General features: G+C 31.3%; 1 protein-coding gene across 2 annotated transcripts; it reads left to right on the forward strand.

Moving 5' to 3' along the window:
- Nucleotides 1-201: 201 nt before the first annotated feature.
- Nucleotides 202-16,457, forward strand: LOC132734281 (cytochrome P450 3A4-like). Of its 2 annotated transcripts, none has more exons than XM_060720987.1 (14): nt 202-325; nt 4,060-4,516; nt 6,911-7,007; nt 8,164-8,216; nt 8,880-8,976; nt 9,373-9,495; nt 10,155-10,246; nt 10,582-10,733; nt 11,197-11,309; nt 12,548-12,808; nt 13,292-13,383; nt 13,945-14,082; nt 14,212-14,374; nt 14,646-16,457. In XM_060720987.1, exons 2-14 carry the CDS (start codon nt 4,443-4,445, stop codon nt 14,724-14,726), a joined length of 1,536 nt encoding a protein of 511 aa, XP_060576970.1. In that variant the 5' UTR covers nt 202-325; nt 4,060-4,442; the 3' UTR covers nt 14,727-16,457. The 2 variants fall into 2 exon arrangements, with proteins under 2 accessions (XP_060576970.1, XP_060576969.1); XM_060720986.1 differs by lacking the exon at nt 202-325 and adding an exon at nt 2,670-3,047.
- The last annotated feature ends 863 nt before the right edge of the window (nt 16,458-17,320 follow it).

Genomic DNA, 17,320 nt, shown 5'->3' on the forward strand with positions numbered 1-17,320 from the left:
TTTAAATAGCAATGCTAATTCAGGCATAAATTAACACATTTTATATCCCAATAGCCCGCACGTGCAATCTTTGTTTGTTACAATAATTAAAAGTACATATGATACGCAACAGATTTTGACATTTAAAATGTATTGTTTTATTCGATATGGAGACATAATCACATTAAGCATATCTCTTTCTTTTGTTACAAACTAAAGTACATAGTGTATAATAAACATACGTTATCATTAGTCAATTAAAATAAGATATTTCAATTTGAATGAAGCAGTAAACAAGTGTAAACGTGATAGGATAATAATTACAGCATAGTTACGCCAAGGTTAGGTAATTAACTTTTAAGTACATTTTCAGAAGTTTCAGGTTAGTAATATAAGTTTTGTTCAATGTATTTCAATACAAATAAAGCGGACGAATTTTTATACGTAATATCTGACCTGAATTCATTGTATTTGTATAACGTCCCCTTAGTGCAATAACGGGTTAACTCCTATTAGATGTAATAAGGAGTTGTCCCGTTAGTGCGCTAAGGTGAGGATAAATCTTGTCAATGTCAATGCGCAATTTTCGCTTAATTTTCAAAACATTATGCAGCATGTAACGTATGAAAGATATTGACTTGTTATTGTAACACAATAGTCATACTAAGGACGCGTGTTTACTTATTTCGGAAATTTAAAGTACATTTGGTATATCAATTAACAGTTGCGACATTGTGAAATCTCCAACTTTAAGTTCCATTGAAGTCCTATTATCATTGTACATCAGTGTATTTAATACAACGCGTATGGAGACAGTTGACAATGATTTTTGTTACAGTTTATGTTTGGATGAGTGTGTACTTTTACAATGTTTATAACCTAGGCATTTGCTTACATTTAAATGAATTGTAAATATAAAGCGGATATAATGGAAAATTTCAAATAACTTGAAAGTTTTCCGACAAAATATATAAAAACATAGTTTTTATTTTTCTCATGTAAATTGAACTTATTTTGAAGTTTCTATTACTTACGATATTTAAGTGCATTTATCCTACACTATAACCTGTTTTAGATTAAAGTCTCAGAAAGGAACTCCATTGAGGTTAAAAGATCTGAAACTTTGATTTGCAACTCTTGCATACATTAACTGGTGTACTGTAAACGTAAAAATATGTAAAAATATCTTATAAATACAAGAAAAAAGTGTATGAAAATCGATATTTTTTTGCAAACTTATACCCAATTTGAGTAAAATGAGTTGAAACATTTGTTCATGATTGGATCATTTCGCGCCCATAGAAATGATTATTCTGCAAAAAAAATTTCACTCGTGGCAAAAAAAAAATACATATGGTGTTCACTCTATGGAATCTATGAAACCAAGAAAATATCCTCTTTAAAGTCAAAATAGTGTTTTTCTTAATATACTTATCATAAAACTTCTTAAGGTAACAAAACGATTTGTTTATAAAGACTATTATTTCACAAACATAATGTGTTAGTCCTATGATTTACATTGTTGAAAAATCTCTTTTATGGCGAGTGAATTGAACTAGGAAAATACTAAAGTATATCTAAATACCAAATACCTGAAGCTAAAATTAGAATTTGGAAATATCGCTTAGGTTTCGTGGTGTTTTTTTTTTCTTCTTTTTTTTGTTGTCATTTTTAGACTAAAAGTGCAATTGTAGTGTGTAATATAATATGTTATATACACTTCAGTTATGTAATGGTGTCAGGTAACAGTTATATAAATAACTGTTTTTTAAGGTACATTATACCAAAGAAATGAATACATTTTAACCTGCTCGCAAGTTTTATAACGTTTAAGTATAAGATGCACATAACCTGATAAAAGTAGCGCTTGATGTATAATTATTTGTCATACAAGAAGAAAAATTTAAACAAAGAAGTATTTTGACTTCAATAAAAAAAGTAATGACTGTATCTTTACTAATTGCCTAAAATTAGAAGAAGAAAAAGATGGTTACACAAATTAAAAAGGATTGTTAAAATTTTATGCAAGTTTGCTTATATTTGTACACCTTGCCCCTAAAATGCAAAGCAATTTTCATATTTCAGCTTTTGTATTTGGGGAAACCAAAAAAAATATTTATGCAAGCAATTAAAATGCTGTTCACGGTTGTATTTTCTCTTAAAAAGTTATATTTAAGTAAAACCAGTTGAAAACAAAACCAAATCAATCGCAACACCGGACAGATGTGATCTTAACACATTATTCAGTTACCAATTACAACTTATATCTGAGACATAACCGTTCTACTTCAAGTACCTTGGCCAAGAATATCTTTACTAATTGCATTGTCGCCTGGTTCTTCCATGACATCAATCTTATCATCTGAACTCTTAATTGTTAATAAGATTATCTTCTATTGGTTTAGTTTCACGGCTGATTCTATGACTTCACTTGAAGACTTGTTAAATGTTGAATTCTGCTTAAGCCGATACTAGGGGGCGTGGAAGGTAGTTTGCACTTGACAGTACCGTCTATGAACAGGCTCAATCAAACCGAGCCTGCAACATTTTCATTTGTGCAGTGTTGAGCTTTCTTCGGGTATTCTTATTTCTCTCTATTTTGATGTCATAACTACCCTTTCCAAATACAAAAACTAACCCTTTACAACGAAAAAACCTGATCAAGTGTGCATGATATAGCGGCTCATATCTCCAGTTACTTCAGTTACTTGTCCCATTATAGTATATAGCAGTTGACTACATTATGTATGCACGCGAACTCACCTATCCGTAAATATGTCCCCAAAACTGATATGAAAAAGAGGATGTTATATTTTTGTCATGCAAATGAGCATGCTTTATTTGCAATATATATCTTTTTTTAGTTTAAGCAGTCAAACGTAAACCAAGGGTTACCAGATGTAGGAATATAAGTTTGACCTAGTCAATATGACATACATATCAGATTATTTTTTTCAGTCCCTGGATATGTAACAGCGTGAGATATTTACTCTTTTGAAAACATTTATAAAATACAAAATTGCATAACGAGGAAAAACTGTGTCAGTTCAAAACAATTTGGATAAAAGGTGCATTTTTTGTGTGCGTTTTTTTTCTTACTGGCATATATGCAATTGGAATACTTTGTCTTAATTGTTGTAGTATAGTAAAAACATAAGAACTCATAAGCTTCAATGAAATATTTTGAAATAATGATCATGCCATTGGCGTTTACATTAAAGGGACATTACCGCCCTGCAAGAGTAAATTGTCAGTAAGCAGATAAAAAATGAAATTTACTTGGCGTTTCCTCATAATTGTGTTCAATTGTATATTTAACAATGAAGAAAAATAACAAATATGATCCACGTAAACCAATGGAAATTTATATCTATATCGTTCAAAATTCATCAGTTACGTTCAGTTCTAATTCAGCGATGATTTTACACTGTATCATACAGTATCAACTAATTCTCATTCATTTTTATAATTGATAATCTTTTGAAATGTATTCAATCTAGTTTGGAAGCAATAGAAATGATTATAATGCCACTTTAAAGTAATAATATTCATTGCAAAAAAAAAAAACTTGCAAAGAAAACCTTTGAAAAAGAGTCTGTGAATGCTGTGTTGTTGCTTTGAATAAAAAAAAAGTATCAAGTTAAAATGTATACAAATATTTTAAAACAGATATGTTTTTGAAATCGCGTGGTATGTTTTAATTAAAAAAAAAGTAAGCTGTATTGTTAAAGGTAAGTGTGAAAGTCTTAAAGACATTGTTTAAAATGCTTGATAAGTTAAATGTGATGTATTCACGAATACAATGTAGCTGCATTTACTTCTGAAACAATGCTTTGAAAAAAATACAACATCTTTTAAGCTTAACATTCTTTCGTACACGATGTTGTTTAATATGATCACTGAATACATGTTAAAATGAAACAGAGAAAAAAACAAATGAATCCGTAACATAAATCATTAACGACAAAACTGTTGCAAGCTCGGTTTGATGCATCCTGTTACTAAAAAAATCATGAAGATAGGTAACAAGATAAAATTGTGTTATTTTTAGCTATGGTTCGTTCTTTTCATTTTTTTCAGCAATAGTTAAACATTGTGAGGCGGATAGCTGGACAAATTAAATGCGCATAGTGCAATATCACTGATATATATTGGAACGTCACAGAACTCTAATCCAATGGATTCATTGCAATTTCCAATATTACTCTTGAAATTCACAGAAATTTGTTTATGCGTTAATTCATTGTTTCATACAACTTTATCTAGGAGTGCATAGAGAAGATAAGTTTAATAGTACATAGCTAAAGTAACGGTGGCGGTACCAGGATATATTGCGTTGCTTCCGGGGATATATTGTCCCATAAAGTATTCGCTTTATATCTGGAAAATGCATTTGACTTCGACTCTGTGATTGACGTCGGATATTAACAATATCTTCATTTTTATATATTTGGAAACACAATATGGGCATTCTGCTGGAAGTTAATCCTCTAATTATTATTTTTTGTCTCGTAACGTTTATTGGATTTTTATACAGGTGAGTCTTGTATTTTTACTCAAATCAATCTTGTAAATTTGATAATGAATTTTGCATTTATTCTATTGCAATATTTATATACTAATTCATGTTCAAAATAAAGTGATATTATGCTCATTGTCGTTGACCTGAACTAGTAATCTATTAAAAGAGATTGACTTTTATAACGGTGATTGACCAATAGTTGTTTATGAAAAATATTCAAGATAATTTATTAAAGTACATGTATTATAAAAAGAGTTCCCCTCTCTTTTTAATAATTGAACGTTAACAATGCATATTGGTATGCATATATTAGAGCAACCTCGATTATGTATTGTTTTTGCATAAATGAAATAAACAATTGAAGACGCTTATGGCAAGATGTAAAGTTAATTTAACTTTTCCCTGTGCATAAGCATTTACACTTGGATGGGCATAATGTCACTTCAACACATGGCGTGTTGTGAAATTGAATATGCAGTAGTTTTTATCATATTTCATTTTTTAATGTATCTTTTTAACGATAAGTAAACTTTAAATATATTCTCATTTACATGTCAACTGGTGTTGTATGCACATATTTATATAGTTTCTCTGTAACCATCGCATTTTTCCCATTCAAAGCAAAATAGTGAATAATACGTTTAGGGATACATTAAATATAGATGTTGGTATATACATATACTTATAAAATTCGTATTACTATCGTTTTATACAAACAAATTGATATGTTTGTATTTTCTGATCGTAAGATCAGTAAATACATAGCTAATATCCACGGTCTAACACAAAATTTCCTTACAGTCCTAACAACGCAAAGTAGTTCTCACTCAAAACTGCTTAAAAACCAGCAATTTAAAAGAAAGAATAATTTTTAATGTAGGCATTTAACAAATTACAGTGCATTAAAAGTTTAGATTAGTCAATAGAAATATGAGGTTACAATCACAAATTTCGCGGATGAATATCTTTTTTACCCAATGAAAAATGTTCGGCTATTTCCGTAAAGCTTCGGATTATCATGAATATCATTTTAATCAATGAAAATGCTATTTTTAGCTATGTCGATTAATGAATACTCCAGAGCGTAGTACACAAATAAATCTGACTGTCGAGTAGTGGAATATATACATGTCGGGACTGTTTTTGGCGAGAAGATTTCGCTTAATTATTTTCATCAGTGTTAAACAACAGGTTTATCGTGAACAAATACCTCGAAATTAATAAGGATTGCAAACACGAAATGGAAATTTTCAATTTAGAATTACATAATGTATTCGTTTTTATTCAAGGTACATATGTATTACTTCGCCGTGGTGCAGAGGTAAGCGGTCTCGTTGAGGGTGTGAGAGGCCTATGGTTCAAATCCTAGTCGAGGCAATTCTATTTTTTTATGCAAAATTCCATATGTATCAATCTCAAACTGTTATAGAAGAAAATCAAAACGCTGTCCTTGCGTAAGATGAATTATAGTATATAAAAATAAACTTATACAGGAAAGTACATACAGATAGTCAGTATGATTTAGATTGCAAAGATCAGAAAATACCATAGAGCTGCAGCCCTTTGATTTTTTATGTTTTCTCCCCCGAAATTAGTTCATTTTCTTTTGATTTTGTTTTTTTATGCACGGAAAGTAAACTTTTCGTATAATTGCCTAGTTTAAAGGAAGGAAGTCGACTGAGGTCTAAAAGCCTAAAAAAATTGAATTTCTGCCATAGATCATAAGGGACACTTAGGACAGAAACATACACAAAAGATAATTAAGGAATACAAATGTATTTTCTAAAATAAAATAAAAGCATTTCATTGTGCTATTCTTGGTCCGATTTGACAACACTTTTCAATTTTGGTCGCTTTCACAATTTGAATAAATATCCTGAAAAAAACAGTGTGAGCGAATGATTGGAAATTAAGAACACAAGGAATTGGTCTAGATCCACATCAAATAGAACATTAATTTCGAAAAACTATTTCCAGTCATAACGTGTCAAAAAACCTCAGTAGAGTCACTTTAATAAATTATGTAGAAAATAAAATTCTATACATCAGCGTAAGTTATTTACTTAATATCTAAGCATGAAGCTAAGTGGAACTTACTTAGATACTCGTACAATTCAATGTTGTTAAATTTTTCTGGTCTTTTAGATGTACTGATGTTATTACCGCTTTAGCCAACCCTTGGGTGCACATCTCCATTTCCATTTATAAACACATTCAATAAAAAATGCAAGTTTGCAATTGTCATGTAAATATAATGTTAACAATGCTTCCTAGGGATTACTCCTTGTTTTTCTTTCTTTCTTTTTTCTTTCTTTCTTTTTTTCGATAGTTTGTTCAAAGTTGTAATGCTATTGTGCATAGCTATTGATATATATTTTGGCATTTGTTTTTCACATGTTTTGTTTAAAGATATATGAAGGATACCTACTCTGTTCTCGAACGACTTGGTATACCAGGACCAAAACCAATATGGGTATTCGGCAATGTTCTGGAGTTCAAAGGGAAGGTAATTAGTCATATGTATTAATTCAATATTAACCAAAAATTACGAATCTATTTTAGATTAATAATGCTAGTGTTATAAGCCATTGATAAAGGATTTTTGTGCATTTACTTTTCATATGTTTGGAATTTAACCTTCTTATATTTATGATGCTATTGTACATAACCATTAATATAGTTTTTGTGCATTTATTATTCCTACGCTTCGTCTGGAGATATGACTATTTTATTTTGAGTTAAAATAGGACAACATTCTTTTTTTGCAGTGCCTTTTGACCATTTTCCATTTTGATAATCTTTCTTAAGTACATGTATTTTCATAAAATCATTTATTCAAATCACAAAAAAGGAATTTTACCATTTGTTATATTCTAACATATAAAAAATTCAACATATTTATTTCATAGAATCATACGATCTTTTCAACATGCATTAAAAAGACGCCTTTAAAAATGTGCTGACAAATACAAAAAAAAAAAACATTTTAAGAATTAAACTATCAACACTTTAATAAGGTAGCAATTTACACAATATCAATGGCACTTACAACCCACGTAAATTACTAAAAAGAAGACAAAATGTGCAAAAATAGCCCTTACTGCGTTACAAACGCAGTAGAAATATAGTTATAAATACTGAAAAATCGGTCATTTATCGCATATAACATGTAAATTATTACTAGAACTTTGAATCTTTACACTTTTACACTTAGTACATTTTCTCAAGTTTGATTTTATTGAAATATTTTCGCTCATCTGGAGGCGTGCAGCTTTAAAGACACTTTTAAAATTGTCCTGACAAATATAAAAACAAATCGATTTTAAGAATAAAACTATCAACATTTTTAAAAAAGCAGCATGTTTCATAATTTATGCTTATTATCACGAATTTATATATATTTTTAAAGTAAAATATTGTGAAGTGATGAAGTAATTTACACATTGCAAATGCCACTTATGTATACAATTTACGTAAATTACCCAAAAGAGATCAAAATATGTAAAGATAACCCTTACAGCGTTAGTCACGAAGTAGAAATATGGTGATAAATACAGAAAAAAAAAGCTGTTGTTAATCGCACACAGCATTAAATTAATATTTCAATCTTTTATCTGTTTACCTTTTTTGAAAACCTCAATGTTTATCTCATTTATTTCTAGAATGTGTTGAAGGTTTTTGATGATTGGAAACAAAAATATGGGAAAGTTTACGGGTAAAGTATAATACATGTATTTAGTTTGATGTTAAGATTATAATCAAATATGTCTTTTATTGTCTATAATGATGCTTCCGAATTGATGATTGAGAACAATAATATAGTCCCATCTCGTCTGTATATGTTAAGTTGGGTTTAAAGTCATACCTTAACATTGTAAAGAACATACGGCGACGTTCCTGTGGGCATACGGCGACGTTCCTGTGGGCATACGGCGACGTTCATGTGGGCATACGGCGACGTTCCTGTGGGCATACGGCGTCCTGTGGGCATACGGCGACGTTCCTGTGGGCATACGGCGACGTTCCTGTAGGCATACGGCGACGTTCCAGTGGGTATACGGCGACTTTCCTGCGGGCATATGACGACTTTCTTGCTTATAACGTAGAAGAAGACATTAATTTCCCTTCCGCGCATTACTTCAAGTAAAACAACAAACCTTCCGTAAGCTAGCTGAAAAGCTTCATCACATAGAAAAAATATCCAAAGTCCCTGGCTGGATTCGAACCAAGAAATGTGAGAGAGAAGTGGTGTTAGCGACCTTAGCACTCGGTCACGGAGGCCCCTGTCCTTTATATTCTCATAAGAACATGTGTTATATTATTTACTATTGCTCAAGTATGTTCACATGTTTTAAAAACATATTTGTACATTTTACAGATTTTACGAAGGCTTTCGTGCTGGTATCGTTATAAATGATGTCGATTATGCACAAGACATATTGAATAGATACTTCGACAAGTTCAGCCTTCGCACTGTAAGGTTATTTTTAGGAGACATTTCTACAATTCAATAAATGTATTTCACATTAAAATTGACGCATCTCCCCTCTACAACTAAACAGAAACATCTTTTGATTGAATTCACGAGATTTTGAATAACAATGAACACCCTTTTTATATTTTATTAATCTCATTGCGCCAAATTTGTTTGTTAGGATTCGATTTTTTACCTTTCATATTTTACGTTGTATCACATGGCCGCTTATTTTAAGTTTACGTTCCTTTCATTATCGTAGACATTACATTTGCCTGTCTATTACAATGTATTTACAAGAAGTTATTACCTTCATATACAAGACTACTATATAAACCCTATTGTTTCAAGTTTTTGAAACATTCTCATATGCAAATTAATGATTTTATACTTTAAGAGTTACCGCCCTTTTGTTTATTACCCTGACAACTTGCGGCTAATTGAAATAGACGGCGATCATTGGAAGAATCAGCGAATTGTGTTTAATAAAATGTTGAACTCACCAACCACTATAAAATTGGTAAGTTGTTCTTAGATTAACATATCCGACGGAGGCAAATTATATCGTTCTTGTAGAAATGTTCGGTCTTTTTCGTTATGTTTCACGTAGATCGCAGACAATCATATCTCATGGAAGCATATTATTCCCGTATTTAAAGGCACGTTTCATCTCAAAAACAAATATTTGTTCTTTTTCTTGTTCGAAAGAGCAAAACATTTATTTTATACCCATTAAATAATTAGGTTTAAGAGCATGGTTCACGCTAAGCACCTGGAAAAAGTAGTGCTCTATGTAAAATTTATATTCATAAAAGTAGTAAAATGCAAACACAAATCTTATTATTTTTAAGTTAAAATGGCACGGAAGTTATACATTGGATTTTCCTTTTTTACCACATCCGTTTGAATGTTACTTTATACTAAATAACACTATTTTCATAACGTTGAATTGCGCTAAAGCAAATGCAAAACGGTAAAATGATACTGGTTTCTTTTTTATACAGGCTGAATCTAACCGAGTCAGCAACATTTTCAATAACGGTATTTTGAACAACCTTTATGGTTCCAATATATAAACTATTTGTACTATGTTCATGTCGACAGGTTATTACCAAAATGCAGTGAACAACCTTTGTGGTTCCAATATATAAACTATTTGTACTATGTTCATATCGACAGGTTATTGCCAAAATGCAGATAACAGCAAAGGAAATGCTTCAACAAATATCTGATGAATTAAAAACGGTATCTGACGGTATCAACATATCAAGGTAAATATTCAGGAGTTTAATATGTAAACGATTTATATTTTTCAATATTAAAAAGCAAGATGTGGGATAGAACATGTCTTCTTTTATCTCGTGAAACATCTGCTTTTCCCCTAACTTTGCTACGTTCTTCCTAGTGGTATACTCAAATCTTTAAATAAAAGGAACGCAATCTAATTATGTTCTACAATTATTCCATTGAATTGGAATATGTTACATTCAATCCACAATTCCCAAATATGACAATCATGTTAAAAGTATAACAAAAAGACTTGTTTTGACTTGATTCAATTCAAGGTGTCATTTGATAAATGGTCATGCTTGTTATTTTTGTAAAGTGCCATAGACCACTACGTGTCAGAGGGGATCATTCGAATCGCTTTAAATCCAGATGACGACAAACTTGCAAAATACAAACAGCCAGTGTATGAATACGAAATTCAGAGTAATTGGTCTGCATCTGCAGACAATGAAACTGGTGGATTAGCTCGTAATAATATACTTTTTTTTAAATTTCAATACATGTTAACTAGAATTGAGTGATAATATAGGCCAATTTGATTTGTTTGTTGCTGTTAAATATTTATCATTCTGTTTTGATACACATTAACTTATACACACGTTATTATGTCCTGGAACATTTTAATCTCTTTTTCTTCGCGAATCTATGAGTATTAGTTAATATGTAAATCATTTTTAAGTTATTCAATTTTTAAAATGTTATAATGTGGTCCGGTGTTGTAGAATAACAATTATATCCTCATTTTGTCTCTCAATGTCACTTCAAAATCATATACTTAGCTTATCTTATCTAATCTTATTTTATCTGATCTAATACGCAAGTACATTAAATTTACTTAATCAGTATACATAAAAAGACATATTTGAATATTCCATAAATTTACGGTGTTACAAGTAAAACAAAAATAGTCCCTTCTGATATACATTTACAGGCATTTTTCCTTGGCTGGTACCATTTCTAAGAGTTGCCGACAAGAAATATAAAGATGAACATGACAATATTGTAGCAATTCTCAGACAGTATACTGATGAAACTTCTCCTCAGGTTAGTAATTGTCCGATTACTATATTGTTTAAAGTTCCATAATGCTCTTTTTTCCGTTCTCGAATTGAGCTGAATTTGCAACATTATTTAAAGGATTGGCTATTATAATGGTGATTGACCAAAAATTGATAATGAAAAATGCTCAGGATAAAATATAAAAACTGTTTTAATATAAAAATACTTAACATTATCGATACATTTTGAAATGGGTTATTGAATATACAGGTGAACTAAAATGTAAAATTTAAAACATCTGTGGTCAAATGTGAACTTGTCGGCATTTTCTAGTTGGGTGAATACTGTATAATCACCCTTAGGATATGTCGCCTGCTTTTTAAATTTGTCTTTTGACGTCTTATCTGTGATACGCAGGCTTCATAACCTCTGATCCCCTTTCGAAATTCCATTTTATTTAGTTCCGCCCATTGTTTTCTCGTTTAGGGCATTGTTTTCTCGTTTAGGCATTTTTTTAATTGGGGACCATACGCCGCTTTTCATGGAATGGCACTACTGTGTCACATTGAAGGTTCCATGATAACCGCCGTATGAACACATCTGCGGATGTTTCTAAATTCAAAATTTTACTATTTCATGTTTAAACGTTGAATTCTGCTTAAGCCGGTGCTAGGGGGCGTGGACGGTTACTTGCACTTTCCAGCACCGTCCATGAACAGGCTCAATCAAACCGAGCCTGCAACATTTTCAATTTTGTCATGTTGGGCTTTCTTTAGGGATTCTGTATTTATCTATTTTTTGATTTGACTGTCCTTATAGTACTACACTGATAAAAATATACTTTTCTGTGACATCTCTTGGTTCTCTAAAGGTATTCGCAAGATTAGCTGTACATATAAGCCTTCAAATCTGCCATAGGTCTTGTAGACTAATGTTTCATTTGTATGTATTTCATAGCCATGTGAAAATTGCAGAACAGACGTTAAATTGACATTATACCTGGCTAAGTGTAACTAGTGAGTATAACGTCATAAAAAATAAAGATAGCCACGATGTCTTGTTCTCGATCTAATTTTTGATTTTATGTCCCCCAACTTCGTAGATATTAAATCGCCCCTTTTTGATCCAGCTATCACCCTATAACACTACTGTCACGTTGTCCTTTTGTCGTGCTGACCGGTCGTTGACTGATAAAACAGTAAATTATTGGGCCATCTGTGTCCTGTGGACAGATATCAAGGTAAATTATTTGTATGAATCTGTCATCTATACTTATTTTACAGAACAATAACCAAGATACCCGAGAGGTCCACGACAGTCTGTTTGCTGTGCTCTCCTCGTCTAAAGTACCTTGTCGGGACGTTGAAGGCCGTCTTGCACAACGAACATTAGCTACTGATGAAATAATTGCTCATATGTTGACACTTCTGAGTGAGGTACATCCAACAACGACGGCATTAATTCAGTTCATTTTGTATGAACTGGCTTGCCATCAGGATTGCCAAGACAAACTATACGACGAAATTCAAAATATGAGCAGTCAGGTAAATTATATTGTGTTTTACCCGAAAAAAGTAAAAATTCATAACATTCTTGTGAAATTAAAATGTGTTTATCCAAAAAGTATGATATTAAAATAATAATTATATAACATTTATAAAAAAATATAAATTTCTACTTCATTTATTTCATTTATTTCATTTACTATCAAATATCACATTTTACATTTTTAAACATTCTATAATAATCTGGCGGTATGGCCGAGTGGTTGACGCGTCGGACCAGTAATCTGAAGATCGCTGTCCGCATGATAGCACACCCCATTAGGGGCTAGCCGTTGTTTTCTATAAGCAAGAAACTTTACACACATTTCTCAGTACTGGTTGGTTCCGGGAACGAATTTGAGAGTATGTCTTTAAGCTTTAAGCTTCCTACACAAACGAACTAAAATAAATTCTGTATGAAAAGTCTTATCAAATTCATTTAATTGATTGTATAACATTATATGCAATATGCTTTGCTTTCAGTATGAGGAGCCGTCATATGAAGAATTACAGAATATGGAGTATTTGGATATGATTATAAACGAGACATACCGCCACCATCCTGTAGCTCCAGGGTACGACCAATGTATTGCCACGTTGTTTATTATAATTATTTGAAGATATATGTTTTATTACATTATATTGTCGGAAAAGATGTTTCTTATCATAAACGTTTTAGACTGTTAATTTGTTGGTTTGGTTTTATTGTGCACCAACAAAGTGTAGGCCATATGGCGGCGGAACTTAAAATAGAGAAAATAAGAATCCCTAAAGAAAGCCCAACAAGTTAAATTTGGTGTTACGGTGCACCAACTCTGTATAAGTTCATATGGAACGGAAAGATTTTTATTTTGCTAACCTCGGGTGTTTCACCTTTCAAAGCAACATCAGGGTTCAAAGCAACCTCACCTGATGGAGAGACTCCAGTTATTCGAACCCATTAAGTCGCATGTTACGACCATGCAGAAATTTACGGTGGGTATAATTCTTATGCCTCAACCATTATAGGTAATCCCTCAGTCCCAATGGAACTTTTAGACTGTTATTTTAAAAAAATGACTTCTTAATCTAGTTTTTACTGCATAGTTACTTTAGACAAACGTCTTTTTATGCATATGTGTCTTTTGTCATTTCAGGGTATCTCGTGTATGCAGCGAAAGTTGTACAATAAGAGACGTACGCTTTGAAAAAGGCATGGTGGTGAGGGTGATGACCTGTTCAATGTACAAAGATGAAAAGTTGTTCAATCAACCGGAAGATTTCATTCCCGAAAGGTAACGTTATTTACGGTATCATGCTATTTCATAAATTCATATGACTTGTTAAGAATCCGCAGGATGTTTGGCTTTGATTAACGATTATTGTAACAAGTCAAGCCACTTTCATTCTGTATGGTGTTTCAGATTTTCTACAGAAAACAGACGAAATTGTCACCAGTATAGTTTTCTTCCATTTGGTCAAGGTCCAAGAATATGCCCCGGACAGAAGCTTGCACTTATCAAAGTAAAGATAGCAATTATCAGTATTGTAAAGAACTACAAGTTAACTACCTGTAAAAATACAGAGGTAAGTAAGTTGACACATATAGAGCTTCTGTCACTTTTATATTAAATGTAAAATTATTTTATTTCACACAAATGTGCCAAAGAACGAATTCATAATCCGATTCTGAAATATAATTTTAAACGTTTTAATCGGTAAATAAATTTCCGATTTAAGTTGTTTCGTGGAATTTGAAGATAACGACAGTTCTTGTTAATGTTCAAAGGTTGAATGAGTGTAAGTTCAAAATTGAATTTATTGAACGAGTTGAATAAAATTATAGAATTTTTTCCAGATTCCTCTTCAACAAGCGTTACGTCCATCTCTGACACCAGCGAATGGAGTTTGTATACAATTGTCAAGACGCGGGTCTTAAGATATATATATAAAACACATATTCGTCGGAACTAAGTTTTATTCTCATCGGAATTCCATGCATAAGGCATTCGAAGCTCTGTCGGGTCTACATAAGACATTTAAGTGACTGTATCAATACTTATATATACTTGTATCAATTCAAAACTTTGACGATATCATCCAAGAATGCCTATCAGTTGATCTACCTCTTAATTTCTGAAATCTCCGAGCTGTATTTGTAAACATTATTTCAACCCGAACACCTCATGTGCAAGGCGTTTGGACAATTAAAGACAATTATTAACCCTCAGAAACTCAGATATTTTTCTTTCTGTAGAAATGGCAAACATATTTAGTAACTGTTATATGATAGTGGATTTAGAACAAATATCGTGACCTGAAGAAAGTAGCAATGATTGTGAAGATATCTGTGATAAAGTTAAAATGTTAACAGAATAATATATAATGATAGATACTGATACAAAGTATGTTCGATATTTTCAAGTGCTTAAGAGTACTATTTTAATTATTGTTTTACATCTTTGTGCATATTAAAGTCATTTTCAAGTAACATGCGAAGATAATTCTATTAAGTCCTAGTAAATGACGAAAATTGTTGTAAATAATTACTTACTTAATTCGATGAGTCTTTTAAAAGTTTTTTTTCTATAATATTACTTTCCAATTCGTTCAATGAATTCGAGTCGGAGCCCAAAGTCATTCAGTGAACTTGGCTTTGATAATCCTAATTAAACTACTTATTATTTCAAATATTCAAATTCTATTATCTCACAGCATAATGTGGAGGGGGCTGTACTGGAATCACTTTGTCGGCCAGTCGATCTATCCCTCCGACCGTCTTCATTGTAGCCGCTTTTAACTTTTCACTTAAATATAGCAATGTGTAGAACCCATGCCGCCGCCGTCCTTTGAAAGCAATTTAGTGTCGGCTCTTTAATTTTCTTCAGACTTGCTTCATATGATCACCTTAACAAGGAAATGCTGCTTGTGCAGATTTAAGGTTAAGGTCACCCTTGAAGGTCAAATATAACACAATTTCGTGTCAGCTCTTTCGATGGTATGCCCTTTGAAGGATATTCTTCGTACTTTGTTCAAATTTTCACTGTAGCAAGAAAATGTGTAGAACCATTGCTGCAATTGTGCAAGGTCAAGTTAACGCCTAAAGGTCAAATATTTGATAATTTTGTGTCCCCTTTATAAATCCTGAACCCCTGAAAGGAATTTTGTTAAACTTGCTTCAAACATTCACTTCAACAAGGCAATGTGAAAAACATATGCTGTTTCTGTGTAGGCTTCAGGTCAAGGTCACCCTTGAAGGCCAAAATTCGAAAATGTCGTGCCTGCACTATACATTCATACTTTCCAAAACAAAATTCAGACTTAACTATATAAAATGTTGTCTTTCAAAAATAATGATAAATTGATCTGCATAATATTCTGTGCCACATAGATCAGGTAGGGATATTCTTCATACCTTTGGCAGCTCTAGTTATTTATAGATAGTTAATGCTTCTTCTTGTTTCAATTATTGAAGCGTGCGTCGCTTTAAACAGGCGAAGAACATTTGTGTCACTAGACTTTATGTTGTTTTTATTATACTAATTAATCTAATTGTATTTTATTTATCAATAACTTGTTATACGGTTAAATGGTTATATATTTATATATATATACTACTGTTTCATCAGAATGTTAGAATACTTACATGTTTTAATAAAGAATTTGTATCACTTTATTTTTCAGCGTTTATTTTTGTGCGGCTAAATATTATCGATCTCTTGTATTTATTTATCTACATGATAACTAAGTGTTTGAGTTTTAACACATTTACTTGGGAAATCAATTTAATTTAAATCAAAAGTATTTGAGAAGAGAAGTAAGATAACTCTGATATTTATTTGTCAATTTTTACATCTTAAAATGTGAAAGAAAGGTATTTCAAAGATATTTTAAGATTACATAATAAATTCTGATACTGACCATTACACTTACAACAATAAAAAAAGAAATGAAAAAGACAGGAAAACTACCTCTTTACAATTCTATACAAAAAGGCATTTCCAAGATATTATAATAAATTAACTGTAATACTAAGCAAAACATGTGTTTAATATTTCTCCTTTTTGCGCATAACTTCAGAATATAGACAACAGATAAAGCTGTTTTTGAAATAACATTTAGATTTTTATACTATGTTTACAATATATACAGGAAAATAAATCACTACATATGCTCAACAAAAAACAATGAATATGATTCTTATTAATATTGCTATAGAAATATATTACCGTTTTAGCATCACGAGATTCATGTTTTGAATGTGCATATCTTATTTCTGAATTAATAATGTGAATTTTATTAATTATATTTTGTGTGGTTTTAAAAGGAAAAATGGAAAACATATTTTCAACATGAATAAAATTACGATTTACATTATAAACAAAAAAAACTGTTCCTTGCAAAATGATAACATTTTCGTTTTTTAAGAGAAAGTTTGTATAATTATAGTTTAAATCGGTAAATGTTATGTATTGAAACACAAATGCATTTTATTTTCTTTAGTGAGGACAACTATGGCGAATAATTCTTTTG

This window comes from Ruditapes philippinarum, unplaced genomic scaffold, assembly GCF_026571515.1.
Source record: "Ruditapes philippinarum isolate M1 unplaced genomic scaffold, ASM2657151v2 ctg8225_1_1_1_1, whole genome shotgun sequence".
Taxonomy (NCBI): Eukaryota; Metazoa; Mollusca; class Bivalvia; order Venerida; family Veneridae; genus Ruditapes; species Ruditapes philippinarum.

What these genes read in the sequence shown, in the direction of transcription:
- LOC132734281 (XM_060720987.1), top strand. Translation starts at nt 4,443, where the DNA reads ATGGGCATTCTGCTGGAAGTTAATCCTCTAATTATTATTTTTTGTCTC. An exon ending in AAATATGGGAAAGTTTACGG is followed by an intron (nt 8,217 to 8,879) that starts GTAAAGTATAAT and finishes TACATTTTACAG; the next exon opens with ATTTTACGAAGGCTTTCGTG. An exon ending in TTCAAAATATGAGCAGTCAG is followed by an intron (nt 12,809 to 13,291) that starts GTAAATTATATT and finishes CTTTGCTTTCAG; the next exon opens with TATGAGGAGCCGTCATATGA.